Raw genomic sequence first — 25,772 nt, 5'->3', positions numbered from 1 at the left:
TCAATCTATGAAGTAAAAGGTCATGAATCACACAATATTATAACTGGAAATTATTTATTTGTGCCTGATATGGCGATAAGCTCACCCCTGTCTCATCATGGGCCGGAACACACTTGGCGAAATGGGTGCCCTGGTTGCGCTCTCTGCATACCTTCGGGGATAAATGTGTAGTGTGTGAAATTATTACTAAGATTATGCTGTCGATAATTTTTACTTGTAATGGTAGTCAGCGTAAGTCTGGTAGAACTCTGTCTTCAGATGACTGACGCCGGTGTACGCGCGGTTCGTCTTCATCCACGGCGGAGGTGACCACGTCGTCGCTATCAGATGGATGGGACTCTTGAAGCTTCGAACGCTTTCTTGATAAGCGGTATCTAGAAAGATGCATTGCTTGATTTAAATAAAATTACGATTTTTATTGTAATCGAGTATGCGTTTAATCGAAAACTTCAAGATTTGAATTCGCGTAATTCAGAGTAATAATGCTTATACTATAGTATTGATCATTTTTTTATTTAAGAAAACCTATGGTAAGTGAAACCTGATGGTAAGTGGAATGGGGCCCAATAGAATGTTGACTGACGAGAGATAATTTCCCCTCGGCAGCCGACAAAATTACGTCGGTTTGTGCAACAAATCACGTATAGGTATTACAGGAAAAATTGCCATTACTATTTTATCATTATATGTAATATGTATGTATATCTACTCATCTGTACAATAAAAGCATTGTTCACAAGATATTACCTTAAACTCATAATCCTCGAAGGTCAGCGAAAAATTACTTAACTTCGCATCATTCTCAGGAATTTCGTTGTAAGCATAAGGATGAGTGGAGAAATCAGTGCCTCCGATGGGAACACGAATCATGTTGTACTCTATACCACTCGCGCCGAAATATGAACTGTAAATTAGTAATAATAAAGTTTGACATACTCTGTCAACTTATTCTGCAGATGTTTTAAAAAATGGCGGCAACGAGATACCGAAAGCGGTTGATAGAACCTCTTCGTAAACTTAGTCTAATATTGAATTACTCATTTGTCATGTTACTTTGGTACTGCGATTTCTAACCTTTCAACCATATATTTATTTTAACACAGGTCTTGCTTTTTTATTCCTATAGAACCTAACAAGGTTCTATAAGTAATGAAATATGCTGTTGCATTAACCAACAGTTGCTTCAACTAAATTTTAAATCAAATATAACTAAATTCTCAGAGTGACAAGTTCAGTTTTGAGCTGAGTGCAGTGCAACTCAGTGTTTTATAATTCAAAGTTCGGCTCGTGTTACTTTCAAGGAACCATCGCTTACCTTCAAGTAAAGAGCTTGCTCGATTCTTCATTCATTTTTGTATATAAAACACTTGGGTTTTGCGTCAATTAACAAACTAACGTATTTGGCTACGCTATAAAAACACGAATATATTACTCAATGAGAAATTGCTGCGTCGTTTCGGATAAACTCTTCCAGTTCATAGCAGCCGAGTCGGTGACGGCGCCGCCGAAGCCTTCTATCGTCTGGTACTTAGTGTTCACATCTATATCCAGAGTCACTGAGCAGCATGTTGCTGAAACAAATGTCATGTCAACGTCAACAAATGACAATCCATTAAAATTCGTTATTCTGACATCTAAGCATCACTTCCTTCGCAATTAGATATTGTTGAGATGGGCCAATAAGGATCTAAACTTATATAACTACAAGTAAACTTTCTAAGGACCATTTTTTAACCACCATTTTTGCGAAATATAGCATTTTTAACTAATACATGTCATTGACTCTATTGATTATATTATTCGAAATTTTTCACTTAAACGTTTGATTCGTTATAATGATTACCTATATTATTACCATTTTGTTTCGATAGCTGTTTCGTTTCAAAACGCCCGACACATTTCTTATAGAATACTATTGTAAACTCACAAATTCATAGTTATACTTTTACTGTCTGTTGGTGAATAGGGGACACTGTGTTTGTTTTATTAACGTATTATCTAAAACCATACTTACATGAATGATTGTAATTATCCAGAGTGCCCTGTGATTTCTCGAAGCGTAAGCCTCCCTGGAAATAAAAAATATTAAATATTTCCTCGCTTGCATCACTAGTATCTTCTGTATTGTCGCATGTCACTCATAAGCGAACTATAATTGTACTAGCTCTACAGAATAGTGGAGACGAAGGTCCCCAGATTCAAAACCCACGACACACATATCTAACTTTTAGAAGTTACGTGTGTATTATTATTATTTATTTTTCGCTTTTCCAGTGTAGGAAAACGTCGTGAGGCCATCTACATTACTGCAGATTTTCCATAACACTTCGAAGGTATTATGTTTGCATCAGGACTAGGCCAGCGCGGTGAACTAACCTAAAACTCTTAGTAGTAGAGAAGGCCCGTGCTCAGCAGAGGGCAGTATAGGTATCAGTGGCGAACAGGGCCGTAGCTAGACTTGAATTTAAGGTAGGGCAGCTGTTATTACAAGCAGGGCGGAAATAAAAATGTTACAAGATCTGATCTGCTCAATCGATTTTTGGTTTTGTTGGTCTTGACTTGTGAACGTGAGTAAGAAAAATTAAATTTAAAAAGCTTAATACTTACGTAATTGTTAAGGTAATATACAGATTGTAACAAAATTCCCTTAAATCTCGAAAGAGGGTTATTTCACCGATCAATACGAATAACTCTTACTATGGGACCAACTTCCAAATAGTAAAATAAAACCCGCTGCTCCATTTATTTTCATTGAGTAGTAATGTACAATTTAGTTGATTATTAAGGTAGGGCATTCATATTTTAAGGTAGGGCATTGCCCCACAGTGCCCCTAGCTACGGCCCTGGTGGCGAAGGGTTCATATAAACCGATTCCCGCCGACTACCTTTATGTAGAATATATGTAGAATCTAATTAGCATTAGAAAGATTTGGAAACCGCGTTTATGCATATTAGTACCTATAAGTTGTGTTGGGTTCCTTGTCAGAAAATTCTACCTTTCTCCAATGATAGGTATACAGGGCTGATATAATATACTTACTTCCGAAGATGTATAAGTGACGTAATTGCCACTATCCGGCTTGTCGACAGTAATGGAGTCACAATACGTGCTGTTGCATACACACACTATAAAATTACTCTTGACGACGCGCGCTGCGCAAGGTATGTCTGCAATAAAATGGTCAAATTGGTACGACGTTACGTAACAATAAGGTCATGACAGCTAGAATTTCCCCGGCTTCAGAGACCATGCTTTTTAATTTACTATTTGTAAGTATTGTCACTAAAAGACTTGCAGGAAATATAATAGGTGCAGATTTATCATGTTAGGAGGTCATCGATTGCTTTGCCACAGCCTTTTACAGTATAATTACATCACTGTTGGTACGATATGTTGATTAATAATAATGTAAGTATATCCATGCTTTATGGATGTTATCAACTGTCTGCTCGAGAGTATCCAACGGCCACACAAAGCAGTTTCAATTTATCAATTTACACATTACTATTAGCGGCTTACGATGCTATATGTGTGCAAACTTTTACAACAGATTTTAGGTGAAGTTATCACAGACAGATTTTGTGGCACAGCAAGTATGAAAATACCTGTAATACATAATAGTAAGAACCTAATTACCCAGGAGATAAAACGAGGTACCTAAATCTTAAGGGTAATATAGAAGGTGCATGTAGCAAACAATTGTATTTCAATACTGTAAGCAGATGGTACTTATTATCGAAGAATTTATAATGCTAAAGTATTGATATTAATATTAAAATTTCAACATGGGGATAAAGATAACAATAACAAAAAACCACAATAAAATGTTTACATTACACACTATCATTTGACCTTTGGCCTTGCTTACCGGCGTTCACAGCGCAAGACACCAAAAAGACGCAAATCAACAAAGAGTATTTCATTGTTCTAATTCACATATTTCACATTATTAATAATTAAATTCATAGTTTGAATTATATTATGAGGATTAAAAACGCGGCAGCACGTTTCGTGTGCCAATGCCGACTGTTTTAAAAGAGCCATACCCGGCTTTGTTGTGACTAATAGCTGACTCGAACTGTACTTATTCGAGTAATCTTCAACTAAGGAGCGTCCAAGTAGATATCGCACCTTCGGTGCAATATTTATAACATCTTAGTTTTAATTTTACAGTATTGTTTCTATTTTACATTTATTTTCTTATTTCTTGATAATTATATATATCTATAATATTAATTTTTATAAATATTTTAAAACTGAATACTCTAGAGGAGGCCTTCATCTTCGAAAAAACGTGGGGTTCTTATTAGTTACATAATAATTATTATATAAGCATATTGTTAGAGATAGAACAGGTTCAAGTATTGTATAGCTGTTGTATTTGTTTACCGCAACATATTTCTTTAATGCACCGCCCATGATTATCTCTGCTCCACCCTAAGGTTGACTTGAGAGAATGAATACGGCATTAAGTCCGCCTATGTACAATTTTTGTATATGAAATGCAAATAAAATAAAATAATAAGTATGTATTATCAAAATATTTGAAAAAAGAAATAATACTTATATGTCACATTTTGACAGTTGACTTTTATTTATTATACAGCGCCAACTTTTCCAAAAACAAGCTATTAAATAGGATCCTACTCAACATTGCAATTGTTTTTCAATACCGTTCTAAGTGTAGGCTACTGATTGAGCTACACTAGCACTTTTAGTGATAGTCAAATTAAAAGTCATAAATAATGATAAATTTTAATAATAACAATAACCTTACATACACACGTACATAACAAATTCCATAACGTAAAGTTACGGCTATAAAAAGGCCCAACGACGCCGCAGTCTCGAACTTTACATAAAGCAAATGTTTATATCATAAATATTTGTTTTATATATAATGAGGCCAAAACCCAACATAAATAACACTAGAGTAGTATTTTATTGTAGAGGCAAGTGTAATTATTGTTTATTTTTAATTACAAGAAATATCTGCACATAATAATACATTAACATACATACATAACATCACGCATTTATCCCCGAAGGTATGCAGAGGCGCAACTAAGGCACCCACTAACAATATATACATAATTTTCATAAAATACTAAATATGTATTTTAGGTATCCATATTACATTATTGAAATTAAAATGTAAGTTTATTTTATTCGTTGTTAAACTCTGCTGTCACAAAGGAACTCGGGGGCAATTTGATTTGAGCGTATTTCCCTCTCAGATTCAAAGTTACTGCAACTTCAAAAGTTTCCCTGTGAAATAAAGAATAATATTAAAAACATACGAAACTGAGAAGACATGACTGCCGAGACGCATGTCCGCAGGTTCAAATTCAATGGCACGCACCTCTAGATTCTCTAAAGCTATGTGTGTATTCTTTGTGAATTATCGCTTGCTTTAACGGTGAAAGAAAACATCGTGTGCAAACCTGCATACTTTAAAAGTATTCCATCAGAAATTTGAGGATATTTTAAGTCTACCAAAACCGCACTAGGCCAGCGTAGTTGTCTAAGACCTATCAGTAGTAGAGGAAGCCCATGCCTAGCAGTGGGACGGTATTTAATACAGGGCTGATATTATTATTAGATAAACTGTGAAGTTCAAAGCGGAAGAAATGGTGCTTCCTCACTGCTATTTAACGGAGGAGCATTGGTACCAACCATTACCGGCAGGTACCCATATACACTTGCACACAATAGACCTATTTCTTACCTAAAGACTACTCCGTTTATTATACAACTAGCTTTTGCCTACGGCTCCGACCGCATGAAATATTTTCCGGGACAAGAGTAACCTATGGCACTCAGGAATAATGTAGATTCCTATTAGTGAAAAAAATATCAAAATCAGTTCAGTAAATCCTGAGATTCGCGCGTTCAAACACACCAACAAACAAACTCTTCAGCTTTATATATTCGTATAGATTACATATTATCAGAATGCGAATGACTACTGAATTTATAACAAGAACTAAAAAACACAAAACGAGTACTCGCAAGAAATTAAAATTTAGTACTCACATATTGTTGAACACAACGACAATAGTGTTATTTGGAGTTAGGGCAGCAACAGAATAAACGTTGTCACATTTGGCTGAAGTCTCCAGTTTTATTCTACGGGATCCTCTGGACAAGAACTTGGCGAAATGACCCATAGAGTAGAACATGGGTTGCTTGTAGAAAGCTCCTTCTTCAGGCTTCACGATGATGGGGGCGTCGCAATAATTTTGATTCAAAACTGGACCGCCTTGGCTGTTTAAAACCATGTTCCAATCCAACCACCCGATCATGTCTACATTGAGGTCCTGAAATCGTAAATTATCTGTTAATTTGGCCCAGGTAAGTGTGTCGCGTTCTGGAATCAACTTGTGTATATCTGGTTCCAAGAGGCCGGTAAAATTGTGTCGACTACGGAAGGGCAATCATTTCTCGTCACTGGTAATACCTACCTGGGTAGGTACCACCACAATGTCTATTTCTGCCGCCAAGCAGCAATGTATAGCCACTGTTATGTTCCAGTTTGAAGGACATTGTAGCCAGTGTAACTATTGGACATAATAAGACTTAACATCTCATGTCTTAGAATGACGAGCGCAGTGGAATGCCAAAAATACTTTGTAATTCATGGTGTTGGATGGTGTTTCTTCTGTTTAGAGGTGGTTGTATCGCTTACCATCAGGCGAACAGCAAGCTCGTCTCGTCATACAAATAAATAAAAAAAAAACCTTCCACTTCATATGACATAATTTAAAACATAAACCTGATTAGAAACTGCCTGATTCTCCCATATTAGAGCATTTTGCGATATTTACTTTTTGAAAAAATCTCTGTGTTCTATATTATCTTTGAAGTATTGTATTCAAAAGTGTAAGTTTATTTTTTACAATATTTATACTTACCTCAATAATATCCTTCGCGTAGCTAGCGGCTCGCTCCCATGATCCCCAATCCACCTTTATATCTGCGATCGCTCCTACAATATACATTTTATTTATGAATTATAGCTGAGGTTTTCGCCTCTATGTGATTATGATTCCCTCCTAGCCGTATTTTGGCCGCGACAACCTATCTCAACGGAGATTAGCCACAGGAGATATTATAGTGCATAAGTGTGTGCGCAATACACAGGTGCAATCTCGGTTCCTTTACTTTCATAGTCCGGTGAGACGACAATCCGCAGCTTTACGTGCTTTCCGAGGCACTGGGGTATCACACCACCAACTTCCTGATTCCGAGCTGCGACTGAATAATTTTTAAGATTGAAAATCCCAGTCACCAGTATTACTGGCCCGACCCGGAATTCGAACCCAGGACCTCAGCAGCACCGTAGTCGTACTCGCACGGCGCACGCATAACAACTACGCCACCGAAGCAGTCTAGATGATTGATATTTACTGATTTTATATTATCTCGACCTGTTTGAGGATTTGGCTATATTAGCAACGTTAACAGGCTGTCGTTATTTGACTGACATACATCATGCTTGGCGGCAGAAATAAACATTGCGGTGGAAAATGTATAGCGGGACTTTTATCCAGGAAAACATTCACACAAGCGAAGCCGCAGCAGAAACTATTTGAAATCTATATATAATACTCGGGATTAATTTACTAATTTACTATTACAAACCTATTTTGGTGCAATAACCGTATCTAGAAATCGAACGGCAAAGTTAAATTTGAACTTACATACTTAGATGCGCGATTGGTTGCGCAAGTCCAACCCGCACATGTCCAACTAATGCCATAATAATCACAAAATACATAGAAATGAGTAATCATAAAATACAATAATTTAAAGACTTACCAAAGGAAGCTTCGGTAGCAAGCGCGAATAGTTGCGGATACTGTTTCAAAGTCAACGGGATGGTGTCGGCCGTGATGAACTGGTCGAAGTAGAAGTGGACTGCTATCCCGTCCAAATAGTTCAGGACTTCCGGTCTTCTCAAGGCCACCTAATACAATAGTAACGGCCATTTACAACTTATTTATATTGTTCTGTTTATATTATGTGAATAATACATTTCTAATTTCTAAATAAGCATAGGAAACAAGTGCAGCCATTTTTATTCGTTAACTTTTTGTTGAAGTAAAGGTTGACGCCACTGTAGAAGATTAAAATGGAAGTTATAGTTCTCACGATAAAAAAGTTACTGGACCGAAGTTGTAGAGAATTTAATTTGCAACAAAACATGTTTATATTTTTTTTGTCAGATAAATAGTTTAAGAGATACATCGTAAAAACCATTTCAACCCCTATTTTCAAGATGGCGGCCGTGGGGACAAGGGTGGCGACCCCACGAACTTGGTTTTAGCTTTACACTGACCCCCACTACGCTTAAAAAAATAAAATTGCGTCCTCTAAAAAACGCAAGGTAAGGCCTAAAAAATGTAACATTTCAATGGACTAATATAATTATATGCTGCGCGTCGTGAAAATTCTAAGTCAGTATCGTCTCACGCCATCTAACGTGGTTGCTGTTCGTTATCACTACAATTATGTTAATGCATCGATTATCTTGCAGTTCCGGTGATGTTGATTAGGTGGCGGTGTACGCGCAATTTTTACCGCCACAACTTCATTTAAGGCGATACCTCAAGGTCCATTTTCATACATTTTGTTTCACCTTTAATCTGGGTAACTAAACAAGTATTGGCAAGTAAAGAATTTAAATTCACGTCTAGTTAGTGATTAGTTCTCGCAGTTGAAAGAAAAACGTAAAAATAATTAATAATCATGGATATTTCGGCCTTTAAAATTTCGTCATATTAAATTTAAATTAAAGGTGAAACAAAATGTATGAAAATGGACCTTGAGGTATCGCCTTAATTAGCTGATGTCACTTCAGCTTTTTGTTTGCCAGCTGTCTTAAACACCGTTTTTAAATTTTGAAAATTTTAACTTAAACATGAATGGAAGTTACATTCGATAAAAAGTTAGAAATGAAATTACATAAGATGGATACATTTTACCAGATTCAACCATATGGGAATAGCGCTACGCTGGTCGTCCACTCCGAGGAGTTTTACATCCGGGTGATGCTTCTTCATCACAGGCCCGAAGTAGTCTGCTATCCAGTTTGCCTGTAAACGTTAAACTTTTAAAATTACTAACACGGAAGTTAAATTAGTCATTATAATTTACTAATATATAAAACTTGGAGATGAAACAAAAAAAATAAATATTATGAAGGAAACAAAACCACTGAATAAATATTCCTTTTGGTAACATTGACAGAAATGAAAGCATTACGGAAATCAAACTATGAACATCGCTCGCGTGTGTAACAAGGAGTATTGTATTGTACTCACCATAGAAGACGTAGTCCAACCCAGAGAATTTATAGGGCCAATGTTTGCTATACTGGTCAGAGGTTCGTTAGTAGTAGTAACACCCCATATCGGCACTCCTTCTTTCATGTATGCGTCTACGAATCTAAATTAAAAACACATATTACGCCTTCATCATCAAAGGGGTAGGCAGAGGTGCACCCTAGACATACACACTACGCCATTTATGTTCCGCCCCACCTTGTAAAGGCGGCGAGCTGGTCGCCATAATGGGCACAAATACCAAACTCCGGACTGACAAGTCATCTGACAATACAGACTGCACTTTAGATTGCGTACAGTTCGAGTTACGATACTAACTTGCGATGATACTCTGCGTAGGTCCAGTAATATTCCTTCCTCAAATAGTTGACTCCTGTGTAGTTATGCAGGACCTTCATCCACGTCGGCGGCGACCAACAAGTACCTACCATGTGGATATCTTCTCTCGCTACCTCCATGCATGCTTTGATGAAAGGTAACTGGAAAAATATAGTGTTATTTTTAAATATTTCTCATACAACTGAATGACACGACAAGCAAGCCTCGACCCGGTAAGCGACAAGCTCTCTATAAAGCAACAACATCTATTAAGTAAAATTGAATGAATGAATGCAACAAGAAGACGTCGCCTGCGCATCGCCAATATTCAGTACAACTGCATACCTTGTACGTGTAATCTTCTGGTCTGAGCGTGAAGTTCGATAGCTTCTTATCTCCTTTGGGGTATTCGTTGTAAGCATAAAACTTTGGTGAGAAGTCACTGCCCCCGATAGGCACGCGAAGCATACTGTATTCTATGCCTTTATCGCTGCAGTAGGAACTGAAATCAAGACGCTTTTCTCATTATTAATGAAGGCGACTTTATGCCACAAGCCGGCGCCACGTGTTGACACTTCACACACTTTTCTTCTACTTATACTTGAACCTCCTTATACATACACGTTTTTTATATAAGGTCGGACCATTGCTGTGATAACAAGTCTGTTTCTCAGTGCTGACGGCATGGCACCCTTCGCTGTGCGTGGACATAGAGCTGTTGTGATTGGCTAATATTGAGATACATTTGAGTCTAATTGGCTGTCAGATAAACAAAACTGAACAAACAGCAAGCCGTCAGATTAATAAAGCTGAGGAACAGAATGTCTATGAATAAGGGGGTAAAGCTACGGGAGAAACATTGGCACGTGTTAAATCAAAATACCAATAAAGACACATAGAGTAGTTAAGTAGCCTCATGTGTGAATTTCGTTTCTTCCCACCCCTTGAATCTCATTCATCCATTGATATTCATCCTGTTTTAGGGAATCCTCATTTAGTTTGAACAATTATCGTGTATTACGTGAACATTTATAAGAAATACTTTGCCTTTGTTCAGTGTTTCTAAAATAATTCCTTACTTGATCAAGTTTTGTTTCAACGCGGGATCAGTCAAGTTTTGCCAGTTGAGCCCAGTGGAGTCTGTGATGGCTCCTCCGAACCCATTGATCGTCTGGTACTTTATCTCTGGATCTAAATTATATACCAGGCTGTTGTCAACTGAAACAAAATATTTTTTATCAATTAATGAGTGTAATTCAAATGCAGTAGAAATTTTAGTCGATCAAATATAACGGCAAAAAAATGGCGGATGTTACATAAAACCGATTTTTGATATAGTCACAATTTAAATGAAACATTTAATTTTATGCATAGTTAATGAACTCGTCTGTGAGATGATCAAATGCATAGAACACTCATGTTTAGGTCTAACATTCATAATTCAAACATTGCTTAATTATTTCCCTGGTCCCATTTCATAAGCGTTAAATCAATCAATCGTTCAGAATTAGTCTAATGCACCTCTATCTACCCCTTCGTATCCAAGCGTGGCATCAGTATTTTTTATATCCTTACATACATATTAAAAAAACAAAAAACAAAATCCACCGCAGAGCCTATCAGAATGCGGTGAACACAAAAACTACAGAACAGATTTCAATAAAAGGTTCGACAAAACTTCGGTTTTTAAATAGTTAACTTTGGAGATAGTCACTAGACTATGTATCTCTGGAATATATAAAGCGGTCCTTTTGTCCTTTTATTAAGACTAACCCAGGCGAAGCCGTGAACAAAAGTTGGTAATTAATAAAAGTACTTACACGATTCGGAGTCTTCAAACCGGGATGATTCTTTATAAAACCGAAGTCCAGACTAGAATAGAGATGATTATGAGAACATTACTTATATTCCAGCAGGCTTTATATTGAAGATATAAGTACAAGTTATACTAAAATAACTCAAATACATATGAATTAATACTAGTTTTCATAATACACAAACAAAGATTTATTTACAACTAAGACTGGCGGTAGAAGATTGTATCCGTCCGGATAGCGAACGACGTACACAAGTTATAACCGCCATAGTTAAACACCAGCCCCGGATCTATGGGTGGGGCAAGCCGGGGCCCATGCCCCGGGCGGCCATTTCGGAGGGCGGCAAATCCAAACTTGGCAGACGATTACACAACTCATAATTAACGCAACTTTGACTACTGAGACATCCAGATCATTACACACATAAAAATGAATTTCCCGCGGGTGCGAAATGATGATGATGATGACAAAGTTAAAAATATAGGTGGTCAGGGGCGGCATTATCCAGATTTTGCCCTGCCTCCAAAAAAATCAAGATCCGGGACTGTTGACCACGTATGTGCATATCCAATCTCAAACATGTCTTTTGACAAGGAGTAATCATCTCTCATCAGGTGCTGTGGGATCATATAAGCCGTATAAAAAAAGATAAATTCTATAACAATTTACGTCAGAGGATGTATAGGTGATAATCTCCCCTTCCGCAGGCACTTCTCTTATGACAGTGTCGCAGTACTGCGCTCTACATCTGCAGATGACAGACCGGTTGGCAACCGCATGAGCTTCACATGGCAAGTCTGAATATAAAAAAGGGTTGTCGAGAACATAAAATACAGAATGTAGGTTTTCATTTGAGAACACGTCATACAAGGCAGCTATGTAACTTTTTTTTATACATGCATGAAAGTGGTCCCACTGGACCTGATGGTAAGTGGAGTGGGGTCCAATAGAATGTCGACTGACGAGAGATGTTACTCATCGGCAGTCGGCACCAATCATTATCTGCGACTAGACAAGCCTTAAATCGTTGCCAAAGAACATCGATTCCTGCCTAGAATGATTCGCGAGGCTATTGAAATTAAAAAAACATCCTAATTTTAATAGGGAAGATGGTTGGAAGCTTGCGCAAGCCTGAGACCCAGTTCTACATGTAATTAAATCGGAACCCAAAGACCGGCTGCCAAACTTCAAGACCCTGTGAGCTCATTCCGCTTAGATTGGACCACCAATAGCTAAATTGTAAAATTGTAGGGAGATATTGTAACATTAACTTTGTGGATGACTAACACCTTAGTCCCCCCTGTGACCATAAAGGCTGCAAAGTCTTCGAAACGTCGGGAGAAAACTAAAATTTTAAAACCGCAATAAAATCCGAAAAATAGTTTAATTTTAATATCTAACATTCGCGTCAACATAAGAAATCATTATAAAGGCTCGCAGCTTAGTTAACTAAAAATGGGTGCGTATTTGTTTAAATCAAAGAGTTTTTACACGATGTTTCAGTAAACGCTAAGTAAATATAATTATAAAGCGACCAAATACAATAGAGTGTATTCAGTATGAGCTGCCTTATACTCTAAACTGGGCAAAATTCGAACATTGTGAAACAGATCCGTTGTATTTAACTTTTGCTGCATATTGAGGTTACTTTTCTAAATTCGTATAAAACAGGTAATCACTTACCGTCGTAAGCATTTGTCAACTGAATAGAAATTGCTATAAAAGCAATTATAAGTACAAGCAATTTTAAAAGACAACCTTCCATTATTACGAAAGCAACCTTATCTAATAAATACTAATAAATTTTTTATTAGACACGACTTCCGCAACGCCTAGACGCGCTGACACATCGGTATAGAGTGAGGACTAGAATTTCTGAATTAATTTATATACCTGTGCCATAAAAACACTAATTTATATATATCTGCTATAAAAAAAATATTTAATTATTTAAATTTTGAAATATGCTCATACGAAAAATGAACACACAGATATCTTATCCCGTTTCGAAATTATATCTTTTTTATGTTTAAAGTGGAGAAATAAATATATTATTCACTCGCGTATTAGCCAACGTGAAGAAGAGCCTTTACCTACGGTTCTAATTATAATAGAAGACATATTTTTTTAACCGTCATGTCTTTGACAATAATGTAAAATAACATCAGCCTTGAACAATAAACAGTTATCGATAACAAAGTATACCTTATTATTGTGTATCAATATTGTCTATTGAAATCGATACAATTAACTACCACTAAGTATTTTGAAGAATTCTATATATCTACTTAAGTGAATATATTATTTTTTTGTTGGAATGCGGTATTTTTTTAAACTACAGGTAGGATTCTGATTTCTTTTATTAAATAAGGAATACAAATTACGCGGACAGAACCGCGAGCAAAAAATAGCATAGCATTTATAGTTGTAGTAAAATATATTTTAAAAGCGGCGATAGCTTATTATGGGTGTGGAACGGACTGCCGAAACAAATGTCCGCCGGTTCAAATCCCAAGGGTACACACCTCTGAGTTTTCTAAAAAAAATATGTGTATTTCTTTGTGAATTATCGCTTGCTTTAACGGTGAAGGAAAACATCACGAGAAAACCTGCATACCTGAAAAGTTCTCTATGGGAATTTTGAGCGTGTGTGAAGTCCGCATTAAGCCAGCGTGGTGGACTAAGGTCTTATCCCTCTCAGTAGTAGAGGAAGCCCGTGCTCAACACCGGGACAATATATAATACAGGGCTGATGATGATGATATTTAAATTTATGAGGTAGAGGTTATATCTTTTAAAAAGTGTTTATTTCAAAAGCACGTACCCACTCTTTGAAGTATTTATAAACATACCTAAATAAATTATAATGAAGTTTAATCCTATGAAAAGTGTCCCCGTGGAATAAAAGTAAATTAATATAATATTTGAAAACTTTCTAATACTTCACCAATATATTTAACTAACTTTTGCCCGCGGCTCCGCCCGCGTGACAAAGTTTGTCGGGCTGAAGTTTTCCGTTATAAAACTCAGGTTACATATTTTTTCCGGGCGCCTATGTTCTTCCCAAGGTCTCAAAATATCTCCATAACAAATTTTATCGAAATCCATTAGGTAGTTTTTGAGTTTATTGCATTAAATCAGGCAGGCAGATCTCACTGGGGTCTTTGTTTTATAATATATTTTTTTGTTTTTGTTTTTTTGAGAGGATAAAGTCAGTCGTACATAATTGTTGCATAACTTTAACCGTTTACGCAGCGCACGCAACGAAAGTTCTTAAAACTAATACATTTTCCCCGTTTTGCAACATTTTTCATTACTGCTCCGCTTCCATTGGTCATTGCGTAATGATTCTATAGCCATCCTCAATAAATGGGCTATCCAACACTTAAAGAATTTTCCAATTCGACCCGGTAGTCCGTGAAATGAGCGCGTTCATACAAACAAACTCTTCAACTTTATATAATAGTACTACAGATTAACTTGTATACCTAATAGTATTTTTTCTTATTTATTTATTTAAAACTTTATACATACATACATACATACATGTACACTGTAAGTATAAAAAACACAAAACAAATTTGTATACCTCAGAACAAGATTGTATACAGACGGTGAAAATGATTGAAACATTGATGGTACAAATGGCGGTTTTATCGCTCGAAGCGATCTCTACCAAACAACCATTGGAGATTCAGACAACCATAGTTAATTATTATTACAGTTGGATATATTGAAAAACACATTACTTTTATACAAATTTAAATATTCGTTGCTTAAAAATATTAAACACTAGATTCTGTACGCGACTGCGTTCGTGTGAAAAAAAAATCCAGGATACATTTTTCCGCTATAAAAGTACCGCTATTTACATATTTTCTTAGGATATAAGGTAGCCTATGTTCTTCCCAGGCTCTCAAACTATCAAACAGATGCGGCGGGGCTTTTGTTTTATAATATACTAGCTTCCGCTCGCAGCTTCGCCCGCGTGGATTTCGGACTTCAAAAATGGAGCCGGTCGCGAACGTTCGAGAATGTTCGTTTTACGAAGCTAAGCGATTCGCTAGCCTCTAGGTGCCAAGCAAGCCGCCTGCCTGTGCGTTCGCGACCTTATATATATACAAAAATAATCCTTATAGCATGATTCAGAATTCACGCATGATGGCTTATTATTAGCGTATTTCATGTATAACTTTGGTGTTTCTATATTGATTTCTGTGATTCTTTTTTATGGAATATTTAATTTATAATGTTAACTTTTTTAATTAGAGATGACTGAGAGTGTTATAAACGTAAGAGTAGACAAATATAATGAGAAAGCTTCGAACTGCTAAGCTATCGGGAGTTACACGTGTTATTGTGAGTCAACCATAAAAGATAGACATATGCTGTCGTGGGATATTTTTACATAATTTTAAGGAGAACATTTCCGTCATACATGATTTCTGTGTAGCTTTAACCATTAAGGTTGCACACGCGACGGAAGCTTAAAAATGGAGTAACTTCTCCCGTTTTCCCAACATTTCCCTTCACTGCTCTGCTCCTATTAATTGTAGCGTGATGAAAAGTATACTATAACCAGCACAGGAGTATGACAAATAATTGTACCAAGTTTCGTTAAAATCCGTCGAGTAGTTTTTGTTTCTATAACGGTTATACAGACAGACAGACAGACAAAAATTTTACAAATTGCATTTTTGGCATCAGTATCGATCCCTAATCACCGCCTGATAGTTATTTTGGAAATATATTTCATGTACAGAATTGACCTCTCTACAGATTTATTATAAGTATAGATATAGAAGAAGAAGATTATTTTACTACATTTTAACAGAAACAATTCCGTCATACATTATTATTGTAACTTTAATCATTTACACAGCGTAAGCCAAGAAACATATTGTTTTTCACAAAATTAACTCACAACCACGATGTAATAAAAGAATTGTTCATATTTTTAGACAAATATATAATTTTTCAATTTTGTACAAAATTAATATAATTTTATAATAAATTACTTATACCTACTATTTACAATACAATTCTTTTGTTAAAATTACAAAGAAATAAGAAAGTTTTACGCACAATGGCCCGACTTTTTTTACGGGCTATGTGCGGAAAAAGAAGCCCATAACCATACCATAGTATTATTCGTTTACCACTGCATGCTACAGCTTTCAATCATTAACCAGCATACTAGAATTATAGTAACCAGAGGTCATAATTTAATTGCAACTCATATTTTTTTAGTTTAAATGTTATTGAGGTTCTTCTGTACCTCATAAACTTGAATTAGGCGAAATCTCACACACTGTGAACGCCATGTGCAGAGTACAAGGGTTTTTTCTTCGCGTATATAAAAACTTATACGCGGGTGGACCGCGTATAAGTTTTTTCATGAAAATCTAAATAAATATTTAGTCTCAATTATGAGTCCATGTCAGAGCATCGTTTGTTACTTTCATTATTATAGAGAGCTAAATTCGTGTAAATGAAAACAAAACATGTTTTATTTGTACGTTAGCTTATCCCCCTATTCAAAAGGGTTAGGTAGAAGCACATTTCGCACAATCCACCGAGTTTACATCTTTCGTATATAAATAAAGTTGTTTTATTGATGTGATGTTTCTTTAAAATTATGATATTCTTTGTATCAATTTTCTTTTTGAGCATAAAACTCAATTCGTCTACCATTCACGATTTTGTGCACACCATTTTACACTTATATGAGACGTTCTCTTTCATATTCTCTCCTACAACGACGTTGTGATTTTCAGACGCTGATCTCTCCATATCAGAACATGTTTTCGCTTCCCTACCACCGATGATTTTTGGATCAAAACTAGATAGTCTGGCTTTAACAGCTTCTCTTACTTTAGATAGGAAAGAATTGTCATCAATTTTAGGTAAAGACGAAAAGGGTAACGTCGGACTGTTGTTTGTTAATTTCCTTTTAGTGTCAGATCTTGTAGAATCAATCTTAGGAGTTTTAAGATTATCTTGTTCTTTAACAGTTTCCCTCATACTTCCCCGATTGCTTTTTACAAACGAGGCTTTTTCTTCTATGTCCTCCAATGAATTTACATTTTCAATACAGTTTCTAGATTCTGACGTTTTAGGAGACAGCAATCTCGTAGGCAGTGCTTCACTAGGTGATTCATTAAGATCATTTCTTTGTTTGCCGAGTCTCCTGCCAAAACCACTATCAGGCCTTCTTAAATTTTCAGTAGGCGTATCATCAAAGTCAGACTTTGAACGTTGTTGAGATTTAGAAATTGTTCTAGGCGTCGTTGACCCAAAAGTAACTTTGACTTTTTTCTCTTTAAGTGAACTTACGTGTTTACCTAAAACGCCTTTTTCTTGAAAATTTTTTGTTGGTAATTTCGACAAATTATTATTTTCCGAATGTAATGGTTTTATTCTACTAGACCCAAGCCTCGATTTGAGATCATGCTCGGGAGTAGATAAATGTTTATTTAATGTTGATTTCAATTTAGGCGCCTCAATTGTTTTTGGCACTGGTACACTGGCAGCTGCATGCATTTTGAATTTCCTTTGTGAAGCAATTGAATTAATTTTTCTGTCTAAAGGGGCTTTGCTTTTCAAATTAGCTGTTTTTCCTAAAGTCTCTTTTTGTTTTCTGCCTTTAATCTCTTTGTGGCTGGTGTGTGAAGGCGTTCAGCTCCCGTTAACTGATTATTATGAAAAGCGTTTCTACTTAAGCTACTTCCTTCAAATAAAGAATTTAACGGAGAAAGTCGTGTATGGTCAAGGATATTTTCATGTATAGAAGTCAATCGATCATTTAAATCATAATGTAAGCCTTTGAGCTTCGCTTCCATGTCTTCTTTGGCATCTACAATTCTTTCTAAAATATCTTCTGGCTTCCCTGCAGAGGTGCTTAACAAGTTATTCGGTCGCCCTAATGTAGAACCCATCCTTTCTTGTATAGTTCGTATCGTATTTTCTGTATTACTTTTTAAACTATTAGTAATATCGTCTATTCTTGAAACAGAGTCTATACTTCTGCTTAAATCTAATGGATTATTCACCAGATTTTCGACATTTGTTCTCATTCTGGTCATCATTTCGTTCAGACTGGGTAAATTTTGTGGTGGATTTCCTAGTGTTTCAAGAAGCTTCGGTATGCCTGTAGAATCCCGTCCAAATGTAAGAGAAGCGCCTAAAAGACCTCCCTCGTTACCCACTGTTGATTGTAATTTTAGTGGTTTTAACTCTAGATTATTTGGTACTGGTACCTTTGTTCTAAACGATTTAAGATTTACTCCTGGTATTTTAGACAAAGTATTCGACTTCTCTGATATTGGAGGTTTTAATTGAAAAATATCTAAATTCAGATCCTGCAGCGGCATTCTAGGCAAACTCGATATAAAGTTGGATGTACTAGGTTCTGCTGACATAATAGGGTTTTCATTAGGACAATCAATATTTTCATCTGTATCTTTGTTATTTCTACCAAATACATTTGCCAATCTCTCCCTCAAATCATCAAGTGTCGGCAAATTTAACACTGTTCCCAGATCTAGGCTTGGCGGATTACGTAAACCTTCAAATAAAGATGAGGGCTGCACAACAATATTTTCAAAAAGTGTCGAGCCAAGATTGGTATTTTTAAATAATTGTAAAGGATCGTAGATTGCACCCAATACTGGTTCACTGGCTTCAACAGCCATCTCGTTTACGTCAATACCAGTTCTAAGCGATTTTGGTGTATTTTCAATATTTGTACTACTAGTACATGGGCTGTCTATAGCGTCTCTTTCATTATTTTGAGGCAAAAGATCAAAATCTGATGGATTTTTGATTTCCGTTATATGAGGAATAGTGCTCGCTGTATCTGTGTCGACAGTAGAATCTTTAAGACTCAGTGGTTTTTCTACACTCCTATCATCTGTTTGACTTTCTATTTCATCGCTACAGTCATTATTTACAATAGCTGGGGCAGCTTTCTCTCTTAAGAGACTCTTTCTGAGTAAAGAATCTGATAATTTTTGTAAATCTTCCAATTGCAATGTATTTGATGAACCTTTCGAACTTTTTAGTTTCTTTTCATCAATGTTTAATGTTTTGGGTGACATCGAAAGGATATTTTCAGAAGGTTCAGTGTCACAGTCTTCACCAACATTGTTTATTTCTGAACCAGCGGTATTTTTGTCAATGGTCGACTCTCTAAGTATATCTCCTTTAGTTAACTTTGAAGTTCTCTTACTTTCGTCTATTTTTCGAAGTATGCTCTCTTTAACTGATTTCAAAGAATGGCTCAAGGGTGATACTTTCTGATTGAACTCTGAACTAGATTTCTCATGATTCAAACCAATTCTTCGTTGATCCTCTTCTTTGACTGTTGCCAAAGGTTTCATATCAGAATTTGGCACATCCTTCGGTGATATTTCATCCCTATTTTCTAAAGATACCACTTCATCGTGAATCATTTCTAAACAATTGCTTGCACCAACATCTTGGCTAGGAAAATCGCTTTTGACACGAGATCGTGCTTCTTCTTGACTATCGGTATCCGATATCGACTGATCCTCTTCCCTTGGATTTGAAATTATATCTTCTAGACTTACACGTTGCATCAAATCACAATCATCTTCTCCATTTTTTTCGTTTTGGTCTAAATCATTATCAATAACGGGATGATCGATGTCTTCTGGATGGAATGAATTCGGTATAGATTCAATAATCTCAGTTTTGATAGGAATGATCGATAAAGGCTTTGCTTTATTTCTCACGTTTTCTTGTCTAATATCAAAATTATCTTTCAATTCATTAATATTCGAAGTACTTGGCAAAGCATCGAGTATTTGCGTCGTAAAAGTTTTATCTCTTGGAATAACTTGAATGTTTGTACTGGAACTAGCATCTTCTAGAGACTTATCATCATTTTTAGCATTACTCCACTTGCCGTTTTTATTCAAGTCGAATTTAATTCCATTTTTGAGTAAATCGCTTAGCTTGGGCATATTTTCAATCAAAGAAGGAATTTGGAAAGCAGATTGGCCAAGTTTCAATTTTTCTATTAACTGACCTGGGGTATCAATTCTACATCTCTTAATTTAAATAGATTTTTGAGATTTAAGGGATCATTTTCTGTCACTAACTGACTGACATCCAATCCTGGATTAGGGATACCGGAAAATAGTTCTTTCATACCGCTTGCTGCTGATTTCATATCACTATTACATTCTCCGTCAGACTTCATATTCGTTATTTTTGGATTATTTGAACTTTTTAGGGCATTCATATGTAGAGGAGATTCTTGTTGCCTATCTAATAAAGAAATTGTCTTCACATTAGTATTTTTTATAGATCCGGCGTCACATACATCATCCATAACACTTTTCATTATAATAGGATTTGCTTTTATTTTTCTATTACGTCCATTGGTTTCTGCTATACGTTCATGGACGTTGCTAGCTGCAAAACCACTATCCATATTTAAACCGTTCCTGTGTAACAAACCGATAGATTTTGATTTAGGTACCTTAAAATATCTGGCAATGGTGATATTGCTACCGGAGCTCTCAGTCTACTCAATGTACTTCCTAATGGGTGTATGCATCGTGATTCTTGTACATGAGACGGTTCGGATACGATATTTTCATCACTTGCATCTGGTAGGATGATGGTTACAATGTTTTGAGCACTCTCTTCTGGTGTGGCGTCTTCAGCGGCTCTACTTCTGGCTGCATCCCTCGCTAATGCATCTCGGTATTCTTCATCAGTCGCCGCACGCAAAGTCTCTAAAACTGAAGACGCAAGCCCTACTTCGGGTTCTAAAAGATTTTTTGGATCCTCCTTTGAGTCTGGGGACCTGATAATAAATAATAAATTTAACAAAAATGGTGCTAAGAGTGAACAAACATATATATACATCGTTAACTAGGATAACTAGGAATAGAGTTATGAATATGGAGAACAATTATTACTTCGAATTAATTACAGAGAAAATCCCTACTCAGGTCTAATTATTGGTAAACGATATTCTGTAAAATTTTGGCAATTATCAACTTTTTCAAACCATATTAATCATTTTTAAATTTTTAACGGGGTCATTTTAACATTGCGTTACCGAATGAAACCACATATTCATCTTTACTACTGACATTGTGCCAAATATGATCCATGAATACAAAAATATTTCCGCCAAAAACCCGAATTTTAGTTTTCTGATTTCTTTTTATCTTTTTGTAGTTCATATATGTATTCGTATTTATATTATAATATATAGTGTGTAGGTAAATTTTTTTCTAACTGAAAGTTTTGTGCTGCGGCAAATTATCTTCTTGCAGTGGCCAATAATAATTTTACATGCCCTAAACCCACTAGCGCTTAGGGCATGTAATTTTTTTTTATTTTGTTACACTTACACTTTTATCTATTACCTCTTTACTTAGAATAGCGTATGGTAAACTACTGAGTTCAAAAAGACAGTGGAGAAGGGTAAAATAATCAGAAAGAGAACCCGACACAACATATACTAATATGTATAAATAATAATAATAATAATATCAGCCCTGTATTATATACTTGCCCACTGCTGAGCACGGGCCTCCTCTACTACTGAGAGGAATTAGGCCTTAGTCCACCACGCTGGCCTAGTGCGGATTGGTAGACTTCACACACCTTCAAAATTCCTATAGAGAACTTCTCAGATGTGCAGGTTTCCTCACGATGTTTTCCTTCACCGTTAAAGCGAACGATAAATTCGCAAAGAATACACACATGATTTTTTAGAAAAGTCAGAGGTGTGTGCCCTTGGGATTTGAACCTGCGGACATTCGTCTCGGCAGTCCGTTCCACACCCAACTAGGCTATCGCCGCTTCATATGTACAAATGCCTTCAGTAAATCGTTCTAATGATAATTATTAGAATCCACATAAATTACGAGAGGTACTGGTGGGAATCGGTTTATATGGACCCTTTGCCACTGCAAAAAGACAATATATTACATCGGTCAATAAGTCCCGAGACTAAGTAAGAAAAAAAATTTTTTTTGACATAATTCGATTTTATTCATCAACATATTCTCCTTCAAAAGTGATACAATCAATCCAGCGCTTCTCTAAAATTTGTATATTTGGCTCGGGACTTATTGACCGATGTGTTATTTGTTAAATTTATTAACGCAATGTCAAATGAACCTGCATAACGAACGTCACCCACGTCATACAGATGAATTATGGATAAAAAAAAAATTTATTATAAATTTGCACTCTAAAAGATGGTACAGGTGTATATAATACCGTATAGCAACTGTCTGTAAGTCAACATTAAGTGCCATAAATCTTCCTTATATTTTTTATGCATAATTTCCGTTTAATTTTTTAAACTACATAATGGACTGAGGTGCAAGACTGCAATATGAATTTAATTGCAAATATGTACATTCGGCTAAAATCGGATACGGGGTGAGATCGTGTAACGAAAATATATCACGTAACAATTTTACCGTAGTTTTTCGTAATGTCCTTCATCAGTAATGACCAGTTAATATTCTGAAGTGGTGTACTGGTTGTAATATAATAATGTTAACTTACTTCGATAGAGGTCCAGATGGTCGCAAAGCGGAGGGAAAGAAAATCGACGAAGATCCCTCGGAGTCAGCTTCTCGAGGTCTACAAGGACAGTCATCGATACCTGATCTGGAGAATCCGTTATTATTAAATGATCTCTCATTCCCTGGGTGTTCTAAATTCCTTCCATTTTGAGGAAGCCAACGGCCTTGACTTGTAAAGGACTCAGTATTATCGGGACAAGGGCAGCATTCCCCAAAGTCCAGATGGCGCGGCTGTCTGGCAGTTTCGGCATCATCAGCCGTAGGTTTTGGAGATGCCTGCAAGACCAAGTAATTATGGCTCTATCTATACTTACATAATATTATAAAACAAAGTCCCCTCTTCTGGCTGTATGTTATCAATTTTCTTAAAATCTACTGAACGGATTTTTATGAAATTTGGTATGGAGATAGTTTAAGACCCTGGGAAGGTTATAGGCTACTTTCTATCACGGGAAAAGCGGGCCTTATCCCGGAAAATTCCTTCACGTGGGCGAAGCCGTGAGCGAAAGCTCTCGTCTACAATAAAATTAGTTATGCGGTGGTGCGAATTGTTCTATACAATACGCTACAAAGAATGAAGATATAGGTGTAACAGATGATTGTATTTGATGATAATAATGTAATTTACATTGAATAGCTTGATTTACGAATCAGCTTATTGAGTGCATGTCACTGGCGAATTACAAGCAAATACATAGCGAGACGTGACAGCGAGCGCGCAGTGAACATGCTAACGATATTGGCGGCAAATAAATCGTTATATTTCGTTTGTTCTTCGTTCTTATCCCACTTTAGGTACCGGCACTGTGCAATAGGCTAATATACGTTTTTACAATTAAAACCTAATTAATTAGCCGTACCGAACCAGTCAAATACTGACAATATCCCCATAACCCATTGAAAGTTATAATCCAGGACCAGTATAAAAAACCTACACTATTTACTACTGGTAGTCGAATGCCGTACCTTGTCGTCCACAGCCTTGAACTTGACCGCGAAAATAAATCATGTTTGAACACTAAGTAATAAAATAATACTCACTATTTGCACCAAGAATAAGACAGACACCACCCACCACATCTTCCGCTCTGATTCACATGGGGACAGATGAGAAATTGACATCGATTCTCCATCTCATTAAGATTTATTGATAGCCAGTATCTTAGAGATAAACATTAAACTGAATCGGGCACGCGTCAGCGCAACATACGTGACACGATATTGCTGCGCTCAGCAAAACTTAATCACTTATCAGCGATAATTATCTAGTTCTGTGGAACATGCGTGACCTGTTTTATGTTTTTAATTATTTTGGAGTGTTTAAGAGCGTAGGAACAAGCATTTTCTGGAATGGTCTAAGTTTATTACTTGCCCCGCAATGGCTCTAAATAGTAATTAGGTGCCGATCCTGGTTACTAAAAATAGGTAGACGTAAGGATGTTTAGCGGTTTGGGTGGACCCTATAAGATTCTGGATGGTTTCATGTTAGTTCTGGTAGTTTGTATTCTGGTAGTTCTGGAGCTCCACAAACCAATGGGTTTTTAGGTATTGTCAATTTTCAGAAAGATAAATCATTAAGCAGAGATATATTTTATAGACTATCTCATTCTATTCAGCTACTGATCCGGTTACGTTGGCGTTATTAAATAAATAAACATGTAGTATGTTGCTACAGTGCACAACAAATGAGGACTATAAATTTAGATAAATGTACTATCTGCCTATAACTTATTTAAGACTACTTACTATACCCATGCTAGACACACCTATAAAAACTATTATATACGAAACTGCCGAAAGTGTATAGCTAACTAGACTGAAGGCCGCCATAACCTACGCGATACCTTTGCAGGTCTTTACTAGTATTTTTCTTTGTACCCCTTGTCAGTGACGGGCTCAGATGGTGCGAGGTTCGAGTAGGAGCAAAAGGAAAAAAGGTGCCGAATACAACAATTCCGCTGGCCACCACGACCCACGGTATCTTCATGGTTGCAGAGGCCGGTGGCAGCGGTCGGGGCTCCCGAGCGGGTTAGACTGCAGGCTCGTTCTTTTTTCTTCCCTTGGGAGCTGGTGCCACCTTCTTTGCAGCAGTCTTCTTCAGCTTCATCAGCCGATGAAAACCCCACAATGGCCTGCGGTGCGCTGGGGGGTCCGGCTACTGGGACGGGGATTGGGGTAGGAAATTAGCAAAAAAAAGTCCTCAGTCGGAAGACCCCCAGTCCCCGCTTAATCCATTCAAAATTAAATTGCAGTGAACATATAATTTCAGGTAGAATACCTCAATCAAAGAGAATATAATCACTACGTTTTATGACCTCAATAAAACCTGCCTAAAAAAATTGATAAGTAGGTATAGAAACACAAGTGGTCGGAATCATAAATGTTTTTTTTTTGGATAATGTGAACATTATAAATTAAATGAATTAAAACTATTTTACAAAGATTTTACGGGACGGACGGGCGGGGATGTTAATATTTTGAAGAAATATTACAAGTATTATAAACAATGTCGCATCAATACGTACTTGAGTTTTCATAATTGTGTGCTAGATGGCGCTATTTCGAATTAGTAGAATATTAAAAATACTGCTCTGCAAACTATAAATTTATTATTATTATTATGCATTGACTTTTTAATTTATAATTTCAAATAAACTTGATTCTCACATCTCTATTATAAGATTGTCTATTCAGATGTGAGAAT

At 36.3% G+C, this 25,772-nt stretch overlaps 4 protein-coding genes across 5 annotated transcripts; all 4 read right to left on the bottom strand.

Annotated features, from left to right (window-relative positions):
• Positions 1-207: 207 nt before the first annotated feature.
• Positions 208-4,078, bottom strand: LOC115454518 (lysosomal acid glucosylceramidase). Its single transcript, XM_037445865.1, is given in 7 exon segments — positions 208-341; positions 344-374; positions 748-904; positions 1,433-1,571; positions 2,015-2,069; positions 3,041-3,168; positions 3,870-4,078. Coding segments are annotated over 7 exon segments (696 nt in total). The 5' UTR covers positions 3,925-4,078; the 3' UTR covers positions 208-210.
• A 1,021-nt stretch (positions 4,079-5,099) lies between these two features.
• On the bottom strand, positions 5,100-13,407 carry LOC115453139 (lysosomal acid glucosylceramidase). 2 transcript variants are annotated; one of them, XM_037445867.1, is made up of 12 exons: positions 13,167-13,407; positions 12,153-12,280; positions 11,487-11,538; positions 10,746-10,884; positions 10,012-10,168; positions 9,667-9,827; positions 9,328-9,451; positions 8,989-9,099; positions 7,823-7,970; positions 6,916-6,989; positions 6,038-6,321; positions 5,100-5,269 (listed from the first exon to the last, which is right to left on the bottom strand). In XM_037445867.1, the coding sequence occupies exons 1-12, from the start codon at positions 13,246-13,248 to the stop codon at positions 5,167-5,169; spliced, it is 1,563 nt and encodes a 520-aa protein (XP_037301764.1). In that variant the 5' UTR covers positions 13,249-13,407; the 3' UTR covers positions 5,100-5,166. The 2 variants fall into 2 exon arrangements, with proteins under 2 accessions (XP_037301764.1, XP_037301765.1); XM_037445868.1 differs by lacking the exon at positions 12,153-12,280 and having other exon boundaries at positions 13,167-13,245.
• A 3,770-nt stretch (positions 13,408-17,177) lies between these two features.
• LOC115453140 lies at positions 17,178-20,470 on the bottom strand. Its single transcript, XM_030181792.2, has 2 exons — positions 19,154-20,470; positions 17,178-17,732 (listed from the first exon to the last, which is right to left on the bottom strand). Exons 1-2 carry the CDS (start codon positions 20,468-20,470, stop codon positions 17,178-17,180), a joined length of 1,872 nt encoding a protein of 623 aa, XP_030037652.2.
• Positions 20,471-20,543: 73 nt separating this feature from the next.
• LOC115453137 lies at positions 20,544-24,189 on the bottom strand. Its single transcript, XM_030181786.2, has 3 exons — positions 24,110-24,189; positions 23,049-23,344; positions 20,544-21,321 (listed from the first exon to the last, which is right to left on the bottom strand). Exons 1-3 carry the CDS (start codon positions 24,146-24,148, stop codon positions 20,946-20,948), a joined length of 711 nt encoding a protein of 236 aa, XP_030037646.2. The 5' UTR covers positions 24,149-24,189; the 3' UTR covers positions 20,544-20,945.
• Between the last annotated feature and the right edge of the window lie 1,583 nt (positions 24,190-25,772).

This window comes from Manduca sexta, unplaced genomic scaffold (genome assembly GCF_014839805.1).
Source record: "Manduca sexta isolate Smith_Timp_Sample1 unplaced genomic scaffold, JHU_Msex_v1.0 HiC_scaffold_2240, whole genome shotgun sequence".
NCBI lineage: Eukaryota > Metazoa > Arthropoda > Insecta > Lepidoptera > Sphingidae > Manduca > Manduca sexta.
This window is presented reverse-complemented; position numbering and strand designations above follow the sequence as displayed.